The sequence below is a fragment of the Myxine glutinosa genome, chromosome 4, assembly GCF_964187855.1.
Source record: "Myxine glutinosa chromosome 4, kmMyxGlut1.1, whole genome shotgun sequence".
NCBI classification, from domain to species: Eukaryota; Metazoa; Chordata; class Myxini; order Myxiniformes; family Myxinidae; genus Myxine; species Myxine glutinosa.
The window spans coordinates 161,719,826-161,745,782 of record NC_136264.1 but is presented as its reverse complement, the minus strand read 5'-3'; the positions used below and the strand labels follow the sequence as shown (position 1 = coordinate 161,745,782).

Here is a 25,957-nt window from a genome sequence, read left to right as displayed (position 1 = left end):
TCAGGTAACAATGTGATACTTGAGAACAGCTGAATGGATTTAAATCAAACTTTTGGTACAAGTATGTATAATGATGTAATAATGTGGGCGGAGGCATTTCGGTCGACGTCGTGACGTCGAAGAGTGTCGCTCTAGTTTTATAACTGACAATCCAATCGTGGCACGGTATTTCTCAGATGAGCTTAGTCTCTGGAAGCTGAGAATGCAAATCCTAACCACTGTTTCCTTCAGCTGGAATTGAAATTGGTCTGCTCTATCGTGTTTGGTCCAGAATCGGTGAAGTAGTACTGGATGGAATTATTGATTGGTGGTGCCTTTTTTGTTTGCTTGAGGAATGAATGCTAGCTGGTGTGTGTGCTTGTTTGTTTGTCTGTCTGTCGGCCTGCATTTGCACACGTGTTTGCATGTTCTATCTGAAGAACAGAAACACTGGCAGCCAATAAATTGCAGTAGCATTGCTTCCGTTGTTTATATTCTTGTGTCGATTTTCATTTTGCAACCCCTCAAAGATGTCCGCCTAACAGAATACAATATCGTCTGTGAATCTCTCGTGTCATGTTGTGGAATCGATGTAATCGTGCGTATCTCTTGTAGGATGCGTGTAAAGAAGTTGCCAATGATCCTCGCCCTCCACCTGAAGCGCTTCAAGTACATGGAACAATTGCACCGTTACACCAAGCTGTCGTACCGCGTTGTGTTCCCACTGGAGCTGCGCCTCTTCAACACGTCTGGTGATGCCACCAATCCCGACCGGATGTACGACCTTGTCGCGGTTGTTGTACACTGCGGCAGGTGAGCTCAGTTGCCTCCATAACTTGGTGTGTTGTTTCTTCGCCAGTTAAGTTACAAAATACTTTTAATTAACGACTAATCATTGCCATTGACAATTGTGTCATGAGATATGACTCCTGTGTATTCAGGTTCGATTAGATTTGACATCAATGATTTTTAAATGAATGATGAAATTGGATTCATGAAATGTTTGGAGGTTGTTCTTTTTTACAATGCGTACTAAAATTGATTGGCATTAGTTTCATTCACCTTCTTATAAAACTCATTAACCATATGGAATACTCCAGAACTTATAAAACAGCAGTAAATCAGAAGATAATCTGAGGTAAATTGGGTTGGTTCTTGTAGAGGGCATCTGATCCATTATTACTTGCAAAATTGAAGATTTTTCAAGTGTATTGGTTGGTCTTGTGTGTTAGTCTGTCTATCTGTCTTTGTCTGTCTGTATGTCAGTCACCTACAGGTCACAATTTTCAATCGATCTTCACGAAAGTTCATCAAGTTGTAGAGGTTGTCACAATTGAGAAGCCTATTGATTTTGAGGTCAAAGGTCATCTGGTTGTCAAATTTCTAAAATCGCCATTTTAAATTCGATTGACTTGACAATTGAACCGCATTTGCACATTGAGTCACTAAATTGGGAAACCAACTATTTTTAAGGTCAAAGGTCAACTCTACATCAAACGTCCAAAATCATAAATTTTTATCAAAACCACTTTTCATCATATTGACCCGAGTTTTGATGAAGATCGTCAATTTTGATCTTGATGAAATGGACAATTTGCTGGATCAATTGCAAACCTTTTTTCCGGGGAGGGGGGTGGGGGGGGATGGATTTTGCAAGTATCGTGCTCTGCATGTCGTCTTCTTGTTTGTTTGTTTTTGGGGAGGTTGGGCTTTTGGCAGGGTCTCGGGGCTATCATTTCAATCAGTGTTTTAATGCCTCCACCGACGAATTCACCGGAGGCGTTATGTTTTCGGGTTGTCCATCCGGCCGTCCATGATAGGTTTTCGTTACCGTGGTACCTTGAGAACAGCTGAAGGGATCTAAATCAAACTTGGTACATATATGTATAATATGCAAATATGAACAGATTAGATTATGGGGCCAAAAGGTGTGTGTGCACGTGCCTGCGTGCATGGTTGCACTTGCTTCGCGCTCCAGGGATTCTCACACAATTATTAGCTCCTCATGCTCATATGTGGGCCTCTGCCACTCTGTGCTCTGAGGATATGGGACCCATCTCTCTCTTGAGCTCTGGTTCATACTCGGACCACACTTCCAGCCTTTTGATTCTTGTCAAACTGACTCACATATGTTTCCAGGGTCAGCCCCGTTAAGACTTTCTGTTGAATCTCTAGGCCTTACCATTAGCCATGAACTTTCCTGGGCTGACCACATAGCAAAGCTGACTGATATCCAAGGCCAGCAGCAGACTGGTCATTCTGTGTCATTCCAAGTCATTCCTTGTAAAATCAGAAATACTCGTGGCTGAATCAAATATTGCTAGCGTCCCCGCATTTTATACACTAGGGCGTGCCCGTACGTGGGTGCAAAAAAACATGCGTGCAAACAACAACAACAAAAAAAAACTTTGAAACCACGTGGCAGTAACGACCACAGAACCCCCCCCCCCCCCCTCTATTTACATGAAATGGTTTGGTCCATTTGCAAAGCCAAAGCGAACGGCTTGCGAGTACGGTAGAACCCCCCCCTCTATTTACATGAAATGGTTTGGTCCATTCGCAAAGCCAAAGCGAACGGCTTGCGAGTACGGTGACCATACCTTGGGAACCACTTGTCCGATTAATTTCAAACCTTGAAAAGGCACATCCTCGGGTCCCCAGCAATATACCTGGCAAGTTTCAAGTATATCGGACCCGTGGTTGTCGAGAAACAGCGGTCACAGACAAACGACACACACACATACACACAGAGATTACTGGAATTATAGATAGACTAGGGCATGCCCGTACTATATATATATCTAAAATTATATCCCCCCCCCCTCTATTTACATGAAATGGTTTGGTCCATTCGCAAAGCCAAAGCGAACGGCTTGCGAGTACGGTGACAATCCCCCCCCTCTATTTACATGAAATGGTTTGGTCCATTCGCAAAGCCAAAGCGAACGGCTTGCGAGTACGGTGACAATCCCCCCCCCTCTATTTACATGAAATGGTTTGGTCCAAAGCGAACGGCTTGCGGAGTTTGGTAAATAAATCGCCATAGCTCGGTAACTACTTCTCCGATTAATATGAAACCTTGAAAAGGCACATCCTCGGGTCCCCAGCAATATACCTGGCAAGTTTCAAGTATATCGGACCCGTGGTTGTCGAGAAACAGCGGTCACAGACACACGACACACACACATACACACATACACACACACATACACACAGAGATTACTGGAATTATAGATAGATGTCTCTCCTAGATTCCGTGGAATTTACAGCTCTGAGTTAGATGACACAAAACCGTAAGGTTCTTCACTCGGTCGATCTGAAACTTGCAGGTGTGTGAACTCTGAACTTATTCCAAAGTCAAATCAAAATATCAAAACGCCGATGTCAAATGGTACCCAACAAAGCAACTCTTGGCTGGCTGTTCTTCTTCTCCCCCATCATCTACTTCGCTTCCCATTTATATACAGTCTTATATACATTTATATACATTTATATATCTACAGTCACGTGAAAAAGTAAGTACACCCCATGTAAAGTTTTGACTTTTTCAACATATTTCAACATACAGCTATTTGATCCTCATTTCAACAATATTGATAGATAAAGGTGATATAATATAACAAATATCATGAAACATTTACATTTTGTAGTCCATTGTATAATTTAAATAAACATAAATGCAAATTTCGCATGTGGAAAAAGTAAGTACACCCTTGGCTCGAATAGGTGGTATTGCCCCCTTTGGCAAAAACAACCTGAAGTAGGTGTTTCTTATAACTGTCTACCAGTCTCTGACATCGACTGGGAGAAATTTTTGCTCAATTCCTCCATGCAGAATTCTTTCAGCTGTGTGATGTTTGAGGGGTTTCTTGCATGCACAGCTCGTTTCAAATCCCCCCACAACATCTCGATGGGATTTAGATCCGGGCTTTGACTTGGCCATTCCAGAACCCTCCATTTCTTTCTTTTCAGCCATTCCTTGGTGGATTCACTGGTATGTTTAGGGTCATTGTCATGTTGCAAGGTCCACCTTCGTTTGAGCTTCAACTTTCTGACAGATGGCCTCACATTATCCTCAAGCACCCTCTGGTACAATGAAGAATTCATAGTGGATTCTATGATGGTGAGCTGCCCTGGTTCTGATGCAGCAAAGCTGCCCCAAACCATAATATTTCCACCACCATGCTTTACAGTTGGTATCAGGTTATTGTGGTCAAATGCTGTCTTTGGTTTTCGCCAAACATGTCTTCTGGTACTGTGGCCAAATAGCTCTACCTTTGACTCATCTGTCCAGAGCACAATGTTCCAGAAGTGCTGGTCTTTGCCTAGGTGGTCATTGGCAAACTTTAATCTTGCCCTGATGTTCTTTCTGGACAGCAAAGGCTTCCTCCTGGCACACCTCCCATGTAGATTAAATGTGTGCAGCCTCTTTCTAATGGTAGACTCGTGCACTTTGACATCAACAGTGGCAAGAGCTACCTGTAGGTCCCGTGATGACATTCTGGGGTTCTTAAAGACTTCTTTCAGCATATTGCGGTCTGCTGTCGGGCTGAACTTGCTGGAGTGGCCTGGCCTGAACAAGTTGGCAGTTGTTTGGAATCTTCTCCACTTGTAGATGATCTTCCGGACAGTCAAATGATTGATTTCAAATTGTTTGGAGATCTTTTTAAATCCCTTCCCAGACTCGTAGGCATCTATAACCTTCTTTCTGAAGGCCGCAGAGAGCTCTTTTGATCTAGGCATGGTGACGCCGCACACTTCAACAACAAAGAGCAAACCAAACTAAATATCTGAGGTTTAAATAAGACTGGTTCCTCCAAGATCCTCTCTGACGATGTTCTAAGCATTTGCACCTGAGCTGGTGCACCTGATTCTAATTTTAGGTATTTGAAGTAGTGATAAATGGAAGGGTGTACTTACTTTTTCCATATTAGTGGGGCTGCTTAACTGATGAATTGTGCCTTTTCCCTTAAAAGCATGAAACTTGGCACATGGCTAGAATACCCCAAAAGAAAGATTTTTAGTCCAGGGGGCATCTCCAATTTCACCCCATATGGCGGCCATCTTGAAATTCAAGATGGCCATCATACAAGACCTGTTTTGATGGATATTTCCATAATTAGAACAGATATCGAAATGGTTGAAGTACCCATACCTACATATTTACGGTCTATGAATCCAATAGCAACATAAAATGTTCAAACGTATCTTGAAATCCAAGATGGCCGCCATACGGGGCCTGTTTGGCTGAATATCTCCAAAACTACAACATACTAGTATATCGAACTGGTTAAAGTTCCCGTTCCTGTATTTTAGGGTCTAGGAATTCAATGGTAACCAGTGGCGTGGCTACGGGGGGCAAGGGGGGCACGTGCCCTGGGCAACGCCTTATAGGGAGCGCCGAATCGCCCACTTCATCGCCCGCTATATCGACTTTGCATGTGCTCTTCCAGGCGGTGAAAGTCAAAATTTAAACATGTATAGTCATTTGAAAGACCGTTCCAAGACCAAAAGACCGTTCCTAGACCGGAAGTCAACTTCATTATAACTAGACCTAAATTAGTGATATTTGTGCAACTTTTTGCACCTTCCGACCGCAATTATTTTAGGGGTTTGGGAAGGGGCGCCATTCTGTATCCTTGCCCCGGGCGCCGTAAACCCTAGCCACGCCACTGATGGTAACATAAAATATTAAGCAGTCATATGAAAATATTAATTTTGCATAGTATCATGCATACTGGGAATGCATATAAATACTCTTAACAGGTTGGCATTCTTCAGTGATTAAAAGTGTCTATGACATCGCAGACTGTAACTGTGCCATCTTGTGGTTTTTCTAGTCTTTGCTGCATTCTCCATCACATGCGCAGAGGGAAGTGCAGCTTTCTTACACCGGCAACGACCAGTACATCCTTTTTTGCACCCACACTTAACAAGTTCATTGCAGATCTTTGCAGCCTCTGGAAGTGTTGTCCATATTGGTTTGAACTGGCCAGCAGACGTTTTTTGCCAACCCCATTCAGTGGGGCTTGGTAGATCAGGCTTAACATGCAATGCTTGTCCCCAGCATAGTGCGCCTTGGTATACTGCCCGCTTTACGTGCTGCACAAGGGCATCATGTGTTGGTGGAATTGATTCCACAGGTCTGTCCTTCTTTGCAAACAGTTTCTTTCGTACAATGGTAATGTCAGTAGCAGTACTTGTGCGATCATACAACAGAATAACAAATCTCTCAATGACGTTCATGCAGGTTTCAGTTATCTCTGTGCTCTGGTGGCAAATTTCTGCTAGTACCTCTGTGAGCTCAGGGAATGATTCCCACACATTCCATGCAGTTACCTTTCCACGCCCATTAAACGCTGAAGAAGTGTCACACCCTGTTAGTTCATGAAACATGGGGAGGGCTTTAGATTTCTCAGGGCCAAGAGCTGTGGCTATATCATGTGCAGAGATAAATCGCATGTTCTTGCCTGTCCCAAATTGTAACCATATCATCACTGAAAGCTTATGGGATGCTGTAACTGCAAGCACGACAACATCTGTGTCCACAGTTTGTATGAGGACCTTACTATGCCCTCTCTGTGTTGCATCAGCAGCATGTAGGAACATCCGACCATCTGCCTCTTCCTGAGTGCACGGGGAGAGTGATTCTAGATCAATGCGTGGTGGAGCAGTAAGAACCTCTGTATCAAGTGTGACAACTAGCTCCTTGCACTGGTCTTCAAATGATTTAATTGTTTCATTGGAAAGGAAGCTGAAGAGTTCACGCTTGTTTTCATCAACTCGAAGAAAGTTCTGCCACTGTCCAGGAATTGCAACTGAGGTATCTACTCGTCGGCGAACCCCCTTGCCACGCTTTTCACGGGTCATGCTCTTAAGGCTGTCGGGTAGGTAACGGTCCCACACCAGATCAAGTCGGGTTGCAGATTTGTACTGTGAGAAAACAAATGGGATGAAGACCTTTTCGGCATATTCGCCAAATGTTTTGACTGTGCCAACATCGGGCTTTAGCTTTTGAACAATTACTGCCCCGTCAAGTATGACACATGTCACCTCTGGCATCTGTGTGCTTGATGGTGAAAGTTCCTCTAAGCAGTCCAAAAGGTCGCTCTTTGTACCAGGTCGAAGCTTCCCATCCTTGGACAGAGATGGAGGGAAAGATTGATTTTCATGACAGAAAAATTATGGAGATATTCATCAAAATAGGTCTTGTATGATGGCCATCTTGGATTTCAAGATGGCCGCCATATGGGGTGAAATTGGGGATGCCCCCTGGACTAAAAATCTTTCTTTTCGGGTATTCTAGCCATGTGCCAAGTTTCATGCTTTTAAGGGAAAAGGCACAATCGATCCGAATTTTTTAGCTAAGCCACCCAGCTACATGTGAAATTTGCATTTATGTTTATTTAAATTATACAATGGACTACAAAATGTAAATGTTTCATGATATTTGTTATATTATATCAACTTTATCTATCAATATTGTTGAAATGAAGATCAAATAGCTGTATGTTGAAATAGTCAAAACTTTACATGGGGTGTACTTACTTTTTCACGTGACTGTATATTATATTTGCCGTCGGTGATTCTGTCTGTGTCTGTCCGGGGGTGTGGCCTACTCCGTTTAGAGAGAAGCTCCACCCATTCTGGGAGAGGCTTCATAAACAAATATCCACCATTTTATTAACTCGCCTAGCTTTGAGGCCTGTTTAGTTTGGCCCGTGCTGTCTTGCTCTCTCTCAGTTTTATTTCAACTCTAATTCGATATCTCGTTTCATTTTTCACAGTCGCTAACATAGTTTTAGACTCTGTGGAAAAAAAGCGGGAATAAAATCCGATGAAAGTTTCCGTTTATAGAACGAAATGAATTCTCAAAGGCCATCGAGTCTCTCTCACGACTTTATCTCCAATCTAACTCACCATCTGATTTCATTTGTATCGATGGTTTTAGACTCGGTGTCAGCAATAATTGAAAACATTCACGCACACATGGGAAAATGCAAAGATATATATTTAAAAAATCGCGCCACGATGTATCATACACTACCTGAAATAACAGACTGGGAAAATGTCGGCATATATTAAAAATTCCCTTTTTCTTTTCCGTTAAGATATGTTACTTTTACTTTAGATGACAGTCGGCACAAAAACGTCAACAATGATGCCGACATATATTTCTTCGTTCTTATTTCATTCAACATTATTATCCGGAAGTAAAGGTTCACGTACACCTTAAAGAAGATCAGTTGAAATCTTTGATTTTAAAAACATCATTTTGTATTCTGTAACGAAAAGAGTAACATTGGTTTTCCTGGGAGAGATAGGTGTTATGTGATGTTCTTATACACCACCCAAAAGACGTGTGTGTGTGTGTGTGTGTGTGTGTGTGTGTGTGTGTGTGTGTGTGTGTGTGTGTGTGTGTGTGTGTGTGTGTGTGTGTGTGTGTGTGTGTGTGTGTGTGTGTGTCCCTTGAAAAATAAGCGAAGTACCAACTTCTAATCTGGTGTGTGGGTGTATCTAGCCACAAGCAAGAAGGCTGTTTAAAATTGGGTCGCCACGTCAAACTCCAAGATGGCCGCCACCATATATATGTCTGAACCTTGTGAGTGAAATATCTTGGAAAATAAGCAAAGTACCAACTTCTAATCTGGTGTTTGGGTGTATCTAGGCACAAGGAAGAATGCTATTGAAAATTGGGTCGCCACGTCAAAATCCAAGATGGCCGCCGCCATGTATGTCTGAACCTTGTGAGCGGAATATCTTGAAAAATAAGCCAAGTACCAACTTCTAATCTGGTGTGTGGGTGTATCTAGGCATAAGGAAGAACGCTATTGAAAATTGGGTCGCCACGTCAAAATCCAAGATGGCCGCCTCCATGTATGTCTGAACCTTGTGAGCGAAATATCATATCATAGCATGTTTTCTGCATCTTCCACTTTGTCAACTCACATCACTTCACCGACGGGGGACCTAGGCGTAACGCTTGTTCGTACATTGCCTTTTAACCCTTTTGTCACCTTGCTCTTCCATGAGCCTTGATTTTGTACACAATAAAAAGCTTCTTGGTTTTGTTTAAATAGTATCAGATTTTGCTTTAACGGTCGCGTCGGAGTCTGTCAGACATAAACACAAGACAACACTAATAAATAAAAAACGTTTTTGGTATATTCTGTATGTTATGCTCTTGCTGGAATTATTCAGCTCACCCTGTGGTGAAAAGGCAACGTCTCCTTTTCTCTGTCATTACATTAAATTTATTAATTTATCTTACATTTACGAGCCTGTCAACCGCGCAGCATGAGACGGGGTTTTGCAATCGTTTTTGTGCCCATGTGTCCAGACCATAACATTTTTACCATTTGAACTTTTGTCATCAAATTTCCAACAAACCTTTAGTGTGAGGATATGGAGTAACACTAATTAATAAAATGTATTTATTTATTTTTTAGCTGCTGTTTTCGTCTTTTGGATTCAGACGAGGTCATTCTACTCTGGACATGCTGCTTCTGCTGTCTCCCTTGACATATCGCGTGCCTTCGATACGGTCTGGCACCCTGCCCTGCTCACCAAACTCTCCTCTTATGGTATGCATGGATCCCTCCACGCATGGCTTGTGGACTTCCTCACCGGTCGCAGTTAACATGTGGCTCTGAATGGATTTCTCTCATCTCCTCTTCCTGTTCAGGCTGGAGTTCCCCAAGGCAGTGTTCTGGGCCCTGTGCTTTTTCTGGTCTTCATCAATGATCTCTCCAACTCTCTGGAAAATCCTCTCTATCTCTTTGCTGATGAATCCACTCTCTGCCGCTCCATACCTCATCCCTCAGATCGGCAGGCAGCAGCCTCCTTACTCTCTGCAGACCTGGACAAAATCACAGACTGGTCAAAGAAGTGGAACATGTCTTTCTATCCTGACGAATCTCACACTCTTACTGTGTCTCTCCGAAAAGACCGACTGGACAACCCTCCCATCTACTGTCTGAATAATCCTCTTGAAGAAGTTCTGTCGTTCAAGCTTTTGGGTTTCACTATCTGCCATGGCCTTTCCTGGGAAAACCACATTTCCAAGCTGGCCTCCAAAGCCAGTCGCCGACTGGGCATCCTCCGTCGTGCGAAGTCCTTCCTTTGCACACCTGAGCTCCTCACCACATACAAGGCTTTCATCCACAGCTCAGTGGAATACTGCTCTCCCCTCTGGGCTGGTGCTCCTGCCTCACACCTAGCTCGGCTTCACGCTGTTGAAACCAAAGCTTTCAGAATCATTGGAATCTCCCGCGATGAAGCTAACTCCGAGGGCCTTTCACTCACTCACTCACTCACCGCAGGCAGGTTGGTGGTCTTTCTGTCTTCTACCGACTCCTCTCTGGCCTAGCTACACCAGTTTTGTCTGTGCTGTGTCCGCCAAATATTCCCACAGGGCGCACAAGATCTGCCAGCAATCCTCTTGAACTGGTGAAATTGCCAAAATCAAGACTCTCTGCTCACCTTCACGCTTTCATTCCTCTTTTCTCCCACCTCTGGAACAAACTCCCTCACTCTCTTCAATCCCACTCCTCCCTCCAGGTCTTTAAAACCGCTGTTCACCACCATCTGTTATCTTACCCCATCCAAAACCTTGATCTTTTCTACCCCTGTTAATTCACCCCAGATCCACTTTTTTGAAATACCGACTTCTTTCCTGGAAGTTCTAGCAGTGTCCATTTGTTTTATACCTCGAATCCCCCCCCCCCCCCCTAACCCCCTTCTCCTGCCCCCTCCCCAAACCTTCTCCCTCCCACAGATCTCCCGATGTCCCTGTTCTCTACTGTTGTACTTGTATGCTTCCCTCTCTCTCTCTCCATCTTGTCTCCCGCTCCCTTTATTGTATGTTTTATGTGTCTGTTTATGTTTTTTTGTGATTAATGTTAGCTTTTACATGAGTCTCGATCCTGTATACAAAAAAAAAAATACCAAAAAAAAAGTTTCGTTTGAGTAGAAAATGGATGCGCCCCGACGGGTGTATCCCGGTGTGTACCCCGGTTTAGAATAGGTACACCGTATCCCTGCGCGCATCGTAAGAGGCGACTAAGGGTTGGTGCCAGGAAGGGCATCCGGCCATAAAAAAACATTGCCTCAAACAGGGAACCATGATTGTCATGGGGCCCGCAAGGCTAACCCCTGCTCTAGCGGGGAAAATGGCCTTAAAACGATCATTTATTCATTCATTCACTGACGGGTTTGCATTTTTAGATTCTTCGAGATATCAAGGCACTTATTACTTACCGTAGTTAATTTTGCTGAAAGGTTATTTAACCTATTTTTGTTCCCTCTTTCCCTTCACTAACACCCTCCCCCATTTTCCTCCAAACACACAGTGGTCCCAACAGAGGGCATTACATCACAATAGTGAAAAGCCATGGGTTTTGGCTCCTGTTTGACGATGACATTGTTGAGGTGAGTACCTTTGAGATGTGTGCACGTCATGACAGCACAATTATATGTTTTTTCATGCACCCACACCCTCTAACATGAAAATGCACTTTCGCTCGGCTGGTGTTATCTACTCTGAACTTGCAGCATATGCAGGCCTCGTTTAACCACCGAACAGCAGGCAAGGAAACAAGGAGGCTGCCATGTTCTCCTTGAGCCTTTTCGATCTTTAAATCTCATTTAGTCTTCCTCACAGTGTACAATACAAACCTAAACTATAACATCGCCTTCGCATCATTCATCACTTTCTGCCTGCATCGCACATCATTCATCACTTCCTGCCTGCATCGCAGAGCATGCACACTGTACTTCTTGGATTTTTCATGCACATCCACAATTCCGTAACAGCGTTGCTTTCATCGCTTTGTCCAAATGCAAAACTCCCTGCAAAATGTTGACACCTTGGAGCGATACATTTTGTCAGTTCATACAATATGGCAGATGTCTCTGTGGTCGAATGTCTCCTTGTGTTGCTGTAACTTTTCTCGACCCCATTGCTGAACTTTATTGCTGATCATTTTAGCCTTTCATTCTCTTTTGCCACAAGTTATTTTCCTTCCTTTTTCTCTCATCCTCTTTGTTGACAGAAAATAGACCCTCAAGCTATTGAAGAGTTCTATGGCCTGACAACGGATGTCTCAAAGAACTCTGAGTCTGGCTACATCCTCTTTTACCAGTCCAGGGAGTGAGAAGTGTCGCAGCAAAAAGTATCGTCATGCGAATCCCTCAGAAAGGTCGATAAACACGTTCTTCCATGTGTCCATGAATGGCTTTTGCAGGGTGTTGCACAATGAAGATGTTCTTCAGTCGAGACTACAAGCTGCCTGCTCCTTTAGTCTCCCCGTTTATTACATTTATCCCATTTTCCAGTTTTTGGGGTATTTTCGTTTTTACGATTCGGGAGCATTGGCAAGTTTGAGTTGCGCAGCTCGAGCCACTAACAATGGCAGTTTAAAAAGCCCTTCTAAAGGGCGGTTAATACAGAACAACAGATCCCGCACGGAGCCAAGTACAAATGAAGAAAATGATAACTGCTAACAGTCTGTTGTTGTGTTGTCATTATTGTTGTTGTTTTGAGGGGTTTTTTTGGGGGGAGGGGGTTGCGGGGAGGGTTTATATCCCTATTTTTCAGCCACTTTGGTCTTCAGGGCAAGGTGGTCTCGTGTGAGGCCGGTCTTTCCTTTAAGAAGAAAAAGCGGGCCCAGTTGTTAAAAACGGCTCTTCGTCCAAACCGTGTTCCGTATTTGCAAATTGCCACGATGACAATGTGGAGAATATCTATCGTGCCGACCGTCATTTCCTACCTTGTGTTGAAAAGGTGCCCATCAGGTAACACATGTTCCCTGTGATACCCCTCATAGTTTACTTGTTAATGGCAGGAAGGTTGAGCCGAGGTGGCTTTTGCATTGCCTTCCTTTAATTTGTCGAACTGCAAAAAACCTCTCTTGGAGACGCACCTGCCACCGGTGCAGTCCTTTGCTTGTTTATTTATACTCCGGCCTCATCATTTCACCTTTGATAGTCCCCACTGCTACTGTATTCTCCAATTCTAATGGCTAATATGTTGTCAGGTGGTAATTTACCTTTTACCAATTTACCTTTTACCAACCAATCATGTTAGAAGAGAAAATCATGTCCGAGGGAAAAACGATTCGTGTTGGAGGGAAAAGTCTATAAAATGCTGCGTACAAGGTTCCTCGCACATTGCATTTGAGGAGAAAAGGAAAGCGTGTGAATATACTGATGTCTGACGTATGCAAGCCGTTGTGTATGTTTGCGAGAATTGTGGATGTTTATTCCTGTGCCTGAAAACGCCTTTATAAACCTTTCTTTTAACAATGTGTTCTCGATATCCCTGGAGTTTCTGGCGAATAATTGGGATTCGTAGATCGTCGATGCGGTGGTGACGTTCAGATTTTCCAGAAATTTTGCATAGGCCCCACCACCTTGAGCTGCTCTCCCTCAATTGTGCTCTCGATGGGGGAGGAAATAACATCCCTTTATTAGTGGTAAAGGGAATTGGCTGTCGACCAATGAGGCAAAAAACCAATCCTGTCGGGAATTCGGAAGTAAGCATTGACTTGTGTTCCAACATCAAATTTTCCAATGAGTTTGAATGCTTTTCCTTATACTCATAGATCCTCGTTTCTTGGTTCCATATAAATGTGAATTGCATTGTTCAAATTCCTGATGCGATTGATCTAGGAAGTAATCCAATAGCCTAGCTTTGCCTAACATGCACGAACCCCCTTGATCACATACATGTATCTTACATGTTCAAGCACTATTTGACCAAGTGGATTTTTTGTCCCCCGTCGCACCGCGGAGCGATAGGGGGACTATGGTTTCCCCCTCCGTCCGTGTGTGCGTCCGTGCGTGCGTGCATGCGTAAGCGAAGCACCGAATTCTAATTTGGTGTGTGGATGCAACCCACGTCAAAATCCAAGATGGCCGCCGCCATGTATGTCTGACCCTTGAGTGGAATATCTTGAAAAATAAGCGAAGTACCAACTTCTAATCTGGTCTGTGGATGTATCCAGGCATAAGGAAGAACGCTATTGAACATTGGGTCGCCACGTCAAAATCCAAGATGGCCGCCGCCATGTATGTCTGACCCTTGAGCGGAATATCTTGAAAAATAAGCGAAGTACCAACTTCTAATCTGGTGTGTGGGTGTATCTATGCATAAGGGAGAACGCTATAGAAAATTGGGTCACCACGTCAAAATCCAAGATGGCCGCCTTGCGTCTTCCACTTTGTCAACTCGCATCACTTCACCGACGGGGGACCTAGGCGTAACGCTTGTTTTTTTTGGTCACCTTGTCAGAACTCTTGAAAAGGTGTTGTTTAACTTATGAAACCTCCTATTTTTTTTTTATTAAGCAAGGACTTATCAGAAACAGCATTGATGATATTCATGTGTGGCCTTATTTTCGGAGAACGCTGCAGGTGAAATGTGACTGTCGGAGTTCAACATGCCGCTGATGTCCAAAACGTAAACCTTTGCGACTGTAGCTTGCCAAACCAGTTCACCTGTACGTCTGAATTGGATGGAGCTCACCGTTGTTTTGACACATCTCTCTCCATTTTGAGGGGTTTTGGGCAGCACTACATTCGTGCCCATCCCTATTTGCCCTGAAACCAAGAGTCGACCACAGATGTGGATTGGCGTCACGTAAAAGATCAGACGATTTTCTCTTCCGTGAAGGTCGTTATTGAGTCGGCTGTTTTTTTTCCCTGACTATCGTGTACAGACATGGTAATTCTCCTGACACGAACTTTAAAAAAATCCCTAGATGCTTATGAAGAATCCACTTCTATGATACTGATTTTAGAATTTCTTGTTTTACTAGAAGCAACGCATAAGCCAAAGGAAGTGGTGGATGCATTATGATCCGAACCAGGAACTGCTTGTTTCTGCAAATGTGGAGTTTCTTGCATATGATGACTACGTACAAGATTGCATCCATCTGATAACGGAACGAGATGCCTACGTATTGTTCCTGTAACTGCTATAGAAAATAGCTTGTTCATTCATGGTAGGAATCGATTCAGAATCGAGCTGCATGATCTGTCGAAAAACAAACTTTGAGCCAAATTTTATTCAAAGGCCAGCAAAATAAGGGATTATGCGACGCAACAGGCGCTGCCCTTTTAGTAGCCGAGTCCACGTCGTTCACAGCTGTACCTGTGTGCTATCAATGTTCCTGTGGGGTCTTGATCTTGCAAGGGCTTTGCCAGGTGTGGAAAGGAGGAGATGGCAGTTGAAGCTTAAGGAAACAGAGCACGTTGTCGCATCTTGGAGAATGGTAGACAAAATATTCGTATATAATAGGCCTATGCATTCACTTGGAAATTTCGAGCAGAGCTTCGTTGAAATGTCTTCTTCTTTCAAATAGGATCTAAGGCCACAGTGGAACTGCCCCTCCACCAGAATCCCCCCTCTCCCGCACACACACGGACACAACACAAAATACAGGACTGTCAGACAAGACAAACATGACCACTAAGCTTTGAGGAAGTGCTGTCACTTCCTGAGGCACTCTGGGTACCAGTGACACCACAACAATGGTGCTGCCTTTCTCATCCCACTCAGCAGGGCATTTCCTAAGGAGGAATTTCCTCCTCCCAATGGATGCCAACCTATGGGGATTGTACGTGCTCTTAACCTTTGAAATGCTGAGCATTGAGCAAGGAAGCAGCACGTACCCTTTTTTTAAATCTTTAATATGACTCTGCACTCCCAATCTCCCAGACTCGGAGTGGACGCTCTAACTATTACACCACCAGGTCTAGTGTTGGCTTATTATTACGAGCACGGATACATATTTGATCACTGGGTGTTGTGCATGCTATTAGATTACTTACTGGGACACTTGTAGCTGATTAGGCGATCACGCACCATTTGGTGTTTGCGAGACTTTCCATAACATAGACCATGCAAGTACAAGAAAAAGCATTCCCATTGGATTTCCAGTTCGATATTACATCCTATTGGTGGTTACCTCCTCGAGTTTTGAAGAATTCTGAGGTGTGACAAAAACATTTGCGTAGGGGAAGAGGTGGCACCTTTATTGGCACCTCGGGTTTTTGGAATCTTTTTAAATATTGATTGATCAGTTGAGCTGTGTTTTTCAGACCCACAGAGTTTGTGCATCTCTTGTACACGTCCTATAGCGGTTTCACCTTGGGCTTCAAGGACTGAAAATAATCTCGAGGGTATCGTCAGGTTTTCAGAACGGCATTTGCAAGGGGGGGGGGGACCAAACTGTTGAACGTGTGAAAAGCAAAAAGGTTTTGTTTTGTTTTTCCCTTAATTTTTTTATATTTCATTGTGAATAGTAAGTTCTTTGTTCTATTTCGAATCCGCTGGAAGTATCTGGCATGTTTTTGATTGCAGTGCTTTGAGTCGTTGCTTTCCCCGTGTAGGAGGTTGGTTAACATCGCAGCGTAGCCTGCTCCGGTTGCCGGTGTTTGACAACATTGCTCCAGTCTTGCCATTTGTCGCAACAGCAACATCTGGCCGCTTGTGCGCTTTTCTGAAGTGCATTCTTGCATTCACGCAAATCCCCGTCTTGAGATCCGAGAGGTGGAGAGTGCAGCTTGTGCCCCCTAAGCCGATATTTGTCCCTTTGTGTGTCTTTTCTGAGGGTTGGCCTGCACGTACATCCAGGCGGTGTGGATGCGTCTCAGCTACGTTGAGGATGTTTCTGTCCAAGATGCTTCGCGCTTGCGTGATGAATTTGGCGGACGTGACCTCTTACCGAATAAATTTTATACCTTTTGATTGTTTGTTTTAAAAGGGGATTGATTTGGGATTAAATGGTATTTAGAAGTATACAAATATTGTAAATTATAAAAAGAAATGCACTTTTTTCAATAAAATCGGCAAACGTCCTATGCACAGTTTTGCGTGTGTGCTTTGCATTCGAGAATGCGTAAATGTTGATGGAAGCGCGTCTGAGTGACCTTTGTTGGAAAAGTACCTTTCATTTGTTTTTTAATACAAAGTCGAAGCTCGTGCGGGAGCGAGAACATGGAATGGATGAGAACATAATAAAACAAAAGGAAGCACGCCAACAGCAGGGTTGTGCGACAAAATAGAGTGAGACTTAGATAAATAAAGGATTTGGAGAAGAATGAGTGGTAGGGGAGGACACATGGGTGGACAAAATGGACAATACAATAACAAACTCGAGAAGCAAAAACTGGAAATTTGGAAAGAGGTGGGCTTGGGGAGGGTTAGCTGGGGTAGAAAAGATCATGGTTTTGGATGGGGGATGATCTGACATGGTTTGAACAGCTGTATTGAAGCCAGTGTCTCTCAAGGAAGTCTTCTAGAACCAATCCTGTTCTTGATACACCAATGACCTGTCATCGACCACAGAAAATCGAACGTATCACTTTGCACATGACTCCGTCCAGTATAGAGTAGTTCTGCACCCCTCCGCCAATCAGATTGTAGCAACATCCCTCTCTGCCAATCTCAAATAATTTTTCATCTTTTCCATTCTAATCCCATGTCAGTATCCGTTTGTAAGGCCTATCATCCTCACTGGAGGATGTAAACCTTGAACAATTTCTTCCGTTCATCCACCTGAAGTTTTATATGCAGGACGGTCTTGATTCATTGAGTAATCGATATAAATGAGGCCTAAAACATTGTGGTTTCCAATACATGGTAGAAGTTGCCTTTTTGTGCTGGGCGAGTTGAGCACCCGTTTGATAGTCATTCGTTGACCTTTGAAAACAGCAATTTAGTAGCAAGTCCAACTTTGACTCCCTGTTCCGAGGAAGTCTCACTAAAACTAGAACGGCACTCCTCGACGTCACCTGATATGCCTCTGCCCACATTATTACATAATTATAATACTTGTACTAAGTTTGATTTAAATCCATTCAGCTGTACCCGTTAGCACATTTTTACCTGAAATAACCTCTGACCTATTGACCTCAACATTTAATCAGTTAATGTTTACATCATTATACATACCTGTACCAAGTTTTAATTTAAATCCCTTCAGCTGGTCACAAGTTCTCACATATTCACTTGACCTAACCTCGGGACCCCCAAAATCTAATCAGTTAATGTTTACATCATTATACATATCTGTACCAAGTTTGAATTAGATCCCTTTAGCCATTCTCAAGTTATAGATCTATTACAGACTTTGACCTTTGACCTCTTGAACCCAAAATCTAATCAGTTAATCTTTACAAAATTATACATACCTGTATCAAGTTTGAATTGGATCACTTCAGCCGTTCTCAAGTTTTAGACCTATTACAGATTTGACCTTTGACCCCAAAATCGAATAAATTAATCTTGATATCATTATACATACCTGTACCAAGTTTGAATTGGATCACTTCAGCCGTTCTCAAGTTATAGACCGATTAGAGATTTCACCTTTGACCCCAAAATCTAATAAATTAATCTTGATATTATACATAGCTGTACCAAGTTTGAATTAGATCACTTCAGCCGTTCTCAAGTTATAGACCATTGGAGACTTTGACCTCATGACCCCAAAATCTAATCACTTAATCTTTACAATATTATACATACCTGTACCAAGTTTGAATTAGATCACTTCAGCCGTTCTCAAGTTATAGACCATTGGAGACTTTGACCTCATGACCCCAAAATCTAATCACTTAATCTTTACAATATTATACATACCTGTACCAAGTTTGAATTGGATCACTTCAGCCGTTCTCAAGTTATAGACCATTGGAGACTTTGACCTCATGACCCCAAAATCTAATCACTTAATCTTTACAATATTATACATACCTGTACCAAGTTTGAATTAGATCACTTCAGCCGTTCTCAAGTTATAGACCATTGGAGACTTTGACCTCATGACCCCAAAATCTAATCACTTAATCTTTACAATATTATACATACCTGTACCAAGTTTGAATTGGATCACTTCAGCCGTTCTCAAGTTATAGACCATTGGAGACTTTGACCTCATGACCCCAAAATCTAATCACTTAATCTTTACAATATTATACATACCTGTACCAAGTTTGAATTGGATCACTTCAGCCGTTCTCAAGTTATAGACCGATTAGAGATTTGACCTTTGACCCCAAAATCGAATAAATTAATCTTGATATTATACATACCTGTACCAAGTTTGAATTAGATCACTTCAGCCGTTCTCAAGTTATAGACCATTGGAGACTTTGACCTCTTGACCCCAAAATCGAATCAGTTCATCTTTACATCATTCTTCATTAGAATAACAAACAGTCTGAATCCCATCACTGGTTCACAAGTTATTGCGGTAACAGGATTTTTATCAAACATGACCTCTGACCTTGTGATCCCAAAATCTAATCAGTTAATCTTTACCTCATTATACATACCTGCACCAAGTTTGACGAAGATCCCTTTCGCCGTTCAAGTTATCGCGGTAATGAAAACCTATCATGGACGCACGGACAGCCGGACGGACAACCTGAAAACATAATTCCGCGAGCGACTTCGTCGGCGGAGGCCTAAAAATGGAGTGGTCACAGAACACCTTACCCAGCGCAGCCTTGAGAAAAAGCACATTGATGGGCGGGGTTTGCGAGTGGCAAATTTGATTGGTTGAGATGATGCAAAATGCCTTAATATTTTGTTCAAGTACTGCTAAACGGAATAGTTTTGAAAGTGCCAAAAAGGCGATTTGTGTTCTTCAGTGTTAACGTATATAATTAAATTTAAATAAAATATAGATAGTAAAGTTTTTTGAATAAAAATTCAGAAGTTTGCCGCTGTTGATGCAGCGTCTTTTGCACCAGCTTATTGAACACGTTGCATCAGTTCTTCGTGCTTGTTGTTTGTGTCCTTTATGATGTGGCTGAAAGCAGTAAGTTTCCTGTTGGGAATGATTTTCAATTTTGTTTGACTGCCAGACGGGAAGACAGATGACAAAATGATGTTTGAATGACAAAATGGGAAGACATCTGTCCTCCCAAAATGGAAATGGGAAGACAGATGACAAAATGATGTCACTCCTCTCTGCGCATGTGCGATCGGAACGAATCTGGAAGTACCGCTAAACTACAGGTTTTTTCGCGATTCAATTTAAATTAAGTTGTTCCTCGATCATAAACTGACGATTGTGGGCAGATAGATAAAATTAACCAATTGGTTAACCCCACTTTTCACTTTGCGCATGTGGGGTAAAAATGGATGAGAACAACAACAACAACAACAACAACAACAGGCATGGAAAACAACGTGCATTGGGATGGTCAACAACAGCCCCCTCCGGTGTGGGATAACAGGCTGTTCATATCACAGATTCCCAGGTAATATGATGTGGGGATGTAGTGACAGACACAGGTGGTGGTGATACCGAGGATGTTACTTTGGACTTTGGAAACGAAAATCCTTCCACCTTGTTTGCTCAAACCTACTATGACACATTGTAAAATCAAGCTGCTGATAGTTGGTGTTAAACTTGAGGCTCATCACAGAAGGTAGTTGCTTGTTGGACACCAAAGCTGTTATAACACTGATGGGTGGGTGTCACAACCAAGAAACTGCCAAAATCTCCCAGCAGCCATAATGGAAGGTTCCAACAACTGCAGCTGTTGGCGAGTTGTCAGGTGTTTATGTCTTACCAAGCCTTGCCACCTTCTGATGGACCTCTGACGTGTGATCATGAAAAGATCATGATTTGGGAATGAGGTTGAGCTGAGATGGAGGTGAGCAGCTGTCTTTAAGACCTGCAGGGAAGAATTCGATTGAAGAAGAGGTGAAGTTGATTCAACAGGTGTGAAAAAAGAGGAACGAATGGGTGGAAGACAACATGTTTACAACCTACGGCTAACATTTGAGTTTTCATTGCCGACCCTCGCCAGGACGTGTTTGTGTGGTTTATTGACGATGTCGATTTATGTTCAATCCAATATGGCTGCCGAACCACGTGACCGATGACATCGTCAATTTAAGTCTCCTGTACAATCTGTGTCGATCATGCTCAATAAATTTCAAACTGATCCGTTCCATGACATCATAAGAAGGTACCGATGACATCATGCATACATGTTGTTCCCCATGGGGAGTACTTGACAATGTGCCATGTTTCAATTTTTTCCATGGAGTTGTTTCAGAGATAGAGAGGTGAAGTTTTTTGGTTTTTCAAGATGACATTATACTTATTTTTAAAATTTTACAGGAGGCGCTCCTCCAATGAAAATTGTCAATCGGACCAACGGTTGCAGAGAAAAGCGTACTCACGTTCTGTGCGGACAAAGACAGACAAACAAGACGACGTCATGCAGAGCACGACACCTGCAAAATCCACCCCTTCCAAAATAAAAAAAGTTGCCATGGATACATGAAATTGTCGATCTTAATCAAAGCTCGGGTCAATCGGATTAAAATTGATGATTTTTCAGATGAAAATTGATATTAGAAGTTTGACCTTGAGGTGACCTTTGACCTCAGATATAGTTGGTTTCCCAATTGACTGATACACTATGCAATTGATGTTTAACGTTCAAGTTAATAGGATGAAAAGTGACGATTTTTTCAGATGAAAATTGATTTTAGAAGTTTGACCTACGGTTGACCTTTTGGCCCTAAAATAGTTGGTTTTCCTATTCTGCGATGTACAATGCAATTGCTCTTGAATTTTCAGGTTAACCGGATGAAAATTGGCGATTGTTCAGATGAAAATTCATGAGATGTTTGACCTTGAGGTGACCTTTGATATTAAAAATAGTTGGTTTCCCAATTCAGTGAGGTACGATGCAATTGTTTAATTTTCAAGTCAATTGGATGAAAAATGGACAATTTTAGAAATGTGACCTCAAGATGACCTTTGATCTCAAAATAAATAGGCTTCTTCCTTATGATCAACTGTACCATCTGGTGAGGTCGTGAAGATCGGTTTAAAATTGTGACCTTTAGGTGATTGACAGACAAACAGACAGAATAACGTACAAGACGAACCAATATACTTGAAAAATCTTCGACTTTGCAACTAACAAACAAACGGACCCAAATGCAACCCTTTCCTCTGGCGAGGGTAATAAAATCCTGATTTATCCCATGTGAAACACCGTTAACACCAATTGAACAATTTGGGTAATATTGTGTCGACGCGGATGCATGCCACACAGAAAAAACAAGCGTGACGCCTTCCGAGGTCCCCCGTCGGTGAAGTGATGCGAGTTGACAAAGTGGAAGACGCAAGGCGGCCATCTTGGATTTTGACGTGGCGACCCAATTTTCAATAGCGTTTTCCCTTATGCCGAGATACACCCACACACCAGATTAGAAGTTGGTACTTCGCTTATTTTTCAAGATATTCATCTCACAAGGTTCAGACATATATATGGTGGCGGCCATCTTGGATTTTGACGTGGCGACCCAATTTTCAATAGCGTTTTCCCTTATGCCGAGATACACCCACACACCAGATTAGAAGTTGGTACTTCGCTTATTTTTCAAGATATTCATCTCACAAGGTTCAGACATACATGGCGGCGGCCATGTTGGATTTTGACTTGGCGACCCAATTTTCAATAGCGTTCGTCCTTATGCCGAGATACACCCACACACCAGATTAGAAGTTGGTACTTCGCTTATTTTTCAAGATATTCATCTCACAAGGTTCAGACATATATATGGTGGCGGCCATCTTGGATTTTGACGTGGCGACCCAATTTTCAATAGCGTTTTCCCTTATGCCGAGATACACCCACACACCAGATTAGAAGTTGGTACTTCGCTTATTTTTCAAGATATTCATCTCACAAGGTTCAGACATACATGGCGGCGGCCATGTTGGATTTTGACGTGGCGACCCAATTTTCAATAGCGTTCTTCCTTATGCCTAGATACACCCACACACCAGATTAGAAGTTGGTACTTCGCTTATTTTTCAAGATATTCATCTCACAAGGTTCAGACATACATGGCGGCGGCCATGTTGGATTTTGACGTGGCGACCCAATTTTCAATAGCGTTCTTCCTTATGCCGAGATACACCCACACACCAGATTAGAAGTTGGTACTTCGCTTATTTTTCAAGATATGCATCTCACAAGGTTCACACATACATGGCGGCGGCCATCTTGGATTTTGACGTGGCGACCCAATTTTCAATAGCGTTCTTCCCTATGCCTAGATACACCCACACACCAGATTAGAAGTTGGTACTTCGCTTATTTTTCAAGATATTCCGCTCAAGGTTCAGACCTACATGGCGGTGGCCATCTTGGATTTTGACGTGGGTTGCACCCACACACCAAATTAGAATTCGGTCCTTTGCTTACGTACGCACGGACGCACACACGCACGGACGGATGGACGGACGCACACACGCACGGAGGGGAAAACCATAGTCCCCCTTTCGCTCCGCGGTGCGACGGGGGACAAAAAAACAAAGGCAGACACTTGTGTAATATGTTATCCTAACACCTCTGGCCAAAATAAAGTTCAAAGGCTGAAAAGTATAGTGAACTAGGTGGTATTTATAGAATACTTACCCTGCGCAGTCAACTTGGTGTGGGTCAAGTCTTCTGTTTTTGAACGATTTTTTTTTCTTTCATCCAATATGGCTGCCAGACCACGTGAGCGATGACATCATAAAGTTATATTCTCTAAATAATTGTTGCATAGATCATGCTCAATAAATTTCAAACTGATCAGACTAAGCGTTGTCCCTGTCGAATTATGACGTCATAATTAAGACAGCAGCGATGCCATCATTAACAACACCTATTCCCCATATGGAGTTATTTACAATGAGCCACGTTTCAATTTTTTTCCATAGTGGTTTTGGAGATGTAGAAGTGCAACCTTTTTCGGTTTTTCCAAGATGGCGCCTGTAACACATGACCTATGACGTCATGATTATCATTCAAATATTCTTAAGGAGGAGGTACTCCTTTGGTGAAAATTTCGTGTCCATCAAACCAACAGGTGCTGAAATTTTTAAAATAATGATCGGATGGATAAGTGTTGTATTTGTCGAATTATGATGTCATAACGAAGGCACCGATGACATCAAACATATCTTATTCCCCATGGGGAGTAGTTGACAATGAGCCAGGTCTCAATTTTTTCCATTGAGTGGTTTCAGAGATATGGAGGTGCGAAGTTTTTCCAAGATGGCGCCTGTACCACGTGACCTATGACGTCATAATTATCAGCAAAAAATCTACAGGCAGAGGCGCTCCTGCGGTAAAATTTCGTGTCATTCGGACCAACGGTTGCAGAGAAAATGAATTTTTAAAATGTAGATACAGCACACGTATGCACCCTAATGCTTAACTCCGCTTTTTGCTTCGCGAGCGCAGGGTAACTACGTCACCACATGCCCAACAAAAACACCGATGAACCACTGGCTGAGCACCTGCATTGTAAACGGGAATTTCACTGCAATATCGAGCCTGGTGGTGACTTAGCAGTTGGGGTGCTGCCTTGGGATCCTAAGTTTGAATCGAGGTCGATCGTTGAATGAACGCAAGGGGGGTCGACTCAGCCTGTCATCCTTCCGACCTCGGCAAATTGAGCACCAGCTCACTGGTAATTAGGGCACTGCATCAGCGGCACAAAAACGTGCTTCCAGAGAAATGACGCAACAAGCAGCCGAAGGCTGCATACGAGAAACAACAACTTCAATATATAATTTCTAAACTCCCCTCTTGCCCCTCCCATCCAAATCCCTCCCCTTGCACCTACACTCCTAAACTCCCCCCTTGCCCCGCCACTCTTAAACTCCCCCCCTACCCCTCCACTCCTGAACTCCCCCCTTGCCCTTCCACTCCTGAACTCCCCCCCTTGCCCTTCCCCTCCTAAACTCCCCCCTCACTCCTCCCCTTCAAAACTCCCCCCCAACCCCTCCCATTCAAATCTTCCCCCATACCATTCCTCTCCAATTCTCCCTCCTCCCCCCTCCTCCTCAAAGCTGCCTCCTCCCCACTTCGTCTCCCTTCTATCTCATACCTCCACCCCCCCCCCCCAACCTTCTTCTTTCCTCTGCCCCCCCTCAAACAACCCCTCACTGTGCCTCATCCCTTCACCTTCAAACCTTTCATCCTCCTCATCCTTCCCTTTCTTGGAACTCTTCTGCAATCGCTGACACACTAACAACTGCTCTCCGTACCTCCCCCTCTCATCCTTCATCTTACCCTACTCCTCCCCTCCCCTGTCCTGTACCCGATGCTCCCCCTCTCTCTTCATTAACGGTATGGACCTCAAACATCCGGGGCCTTCGCTCAAACCTGACTGATCTCTCCATACAGGTTGCTTCTGACAATCCAGACTTGATCTGCTTAACAGAGACTTTCCTCCTTCAAGATGTCTCTGATTCCTTACTATCTCTTCCTGGTTACTCCCTCCTCCGGTATGATAGACCTGAGCCTCGGCCTGGTGGTGGGGTGGCTATCTTTATCAAAAACTCTCTTCCTCACTCTCCTTGCACTGCCCTCTCTCCTCCTCACCCCCAGGAGTACCTCTGGCTACGGCTTCCTCTCCGCTCCCACCTTTTGTTCATATGTGTTCTGTACCGTCCCCCAAACAGTGATGACTCCATCTACATTTCACTGTCTGACAACATGGACCAACTTCTATCCACTCATCCCAACTCTCTCTTCCTCATATGTGGTGACTTCAATTGTCATCATGCCACCTGGTTGGGTGTGGGTTCCTCTCTCACCAGTCATGGCACCTCAGCAAAGGACTTCTGTGACTCACTGGGATTGACACAATCTGTCAATTTCCCGACCCGGATCTCAGCCAATGGAGTATCTTCTCTTCTAGACTTGGTTATGACTAACTTCCCTGCTAATGTCTGCTGCTCTTCTTCTGCTCCAATCGGTTCTTCTGATCATGTGCTTGTCAAAGTGGACATCTCTCTGGCCATTCTCAGAGAGCCTCCTCAGCGTCGACGAGTCTGGCATTTCACTCAGGCCGACTGGGACGGTCTTCAAGCAGCCATCAATCGTCTGGATTGGTCTCCCATCTCCACTGCCTCTGACATCAATTCTTCCT

General features: G+C 43.4%; 1 protein-coding gene across 4 annotated transcripts in view; it reads left to right on the top strand.

Annotated features, from left to right (window-relative positions):
• Positions 1–16,845, top strand: part of USP46 (ubiquitin specific peptidase 46) — an 85,498-nt gene extending 68,653 nt beyond the window's left edge. For all 4 annotated transcript variants that reach the window (XM_068113941.2, XM_068113943.2, XM_068113942.2 and 1 more), the window contains exons 7-9: positions 595–792; positions 11,331–11,409; positions 12,033–16,845. In XM_068113941.2, the coding sequence (XP_067970042.1) occupies positions 595–792; positions 11,331–11,409; positions 12,033–12,134 (379 nt within the window). In that variant the 3' untranslated portion in view covers positions 12,135–16,845. The remainder of the gene's footprint in view (positions 1–594; positions 793–11,330; positions 11,410–12,032) is intronic.
• Positions 16,846–25,957: the final 9,112 nt, after the last annotated feature.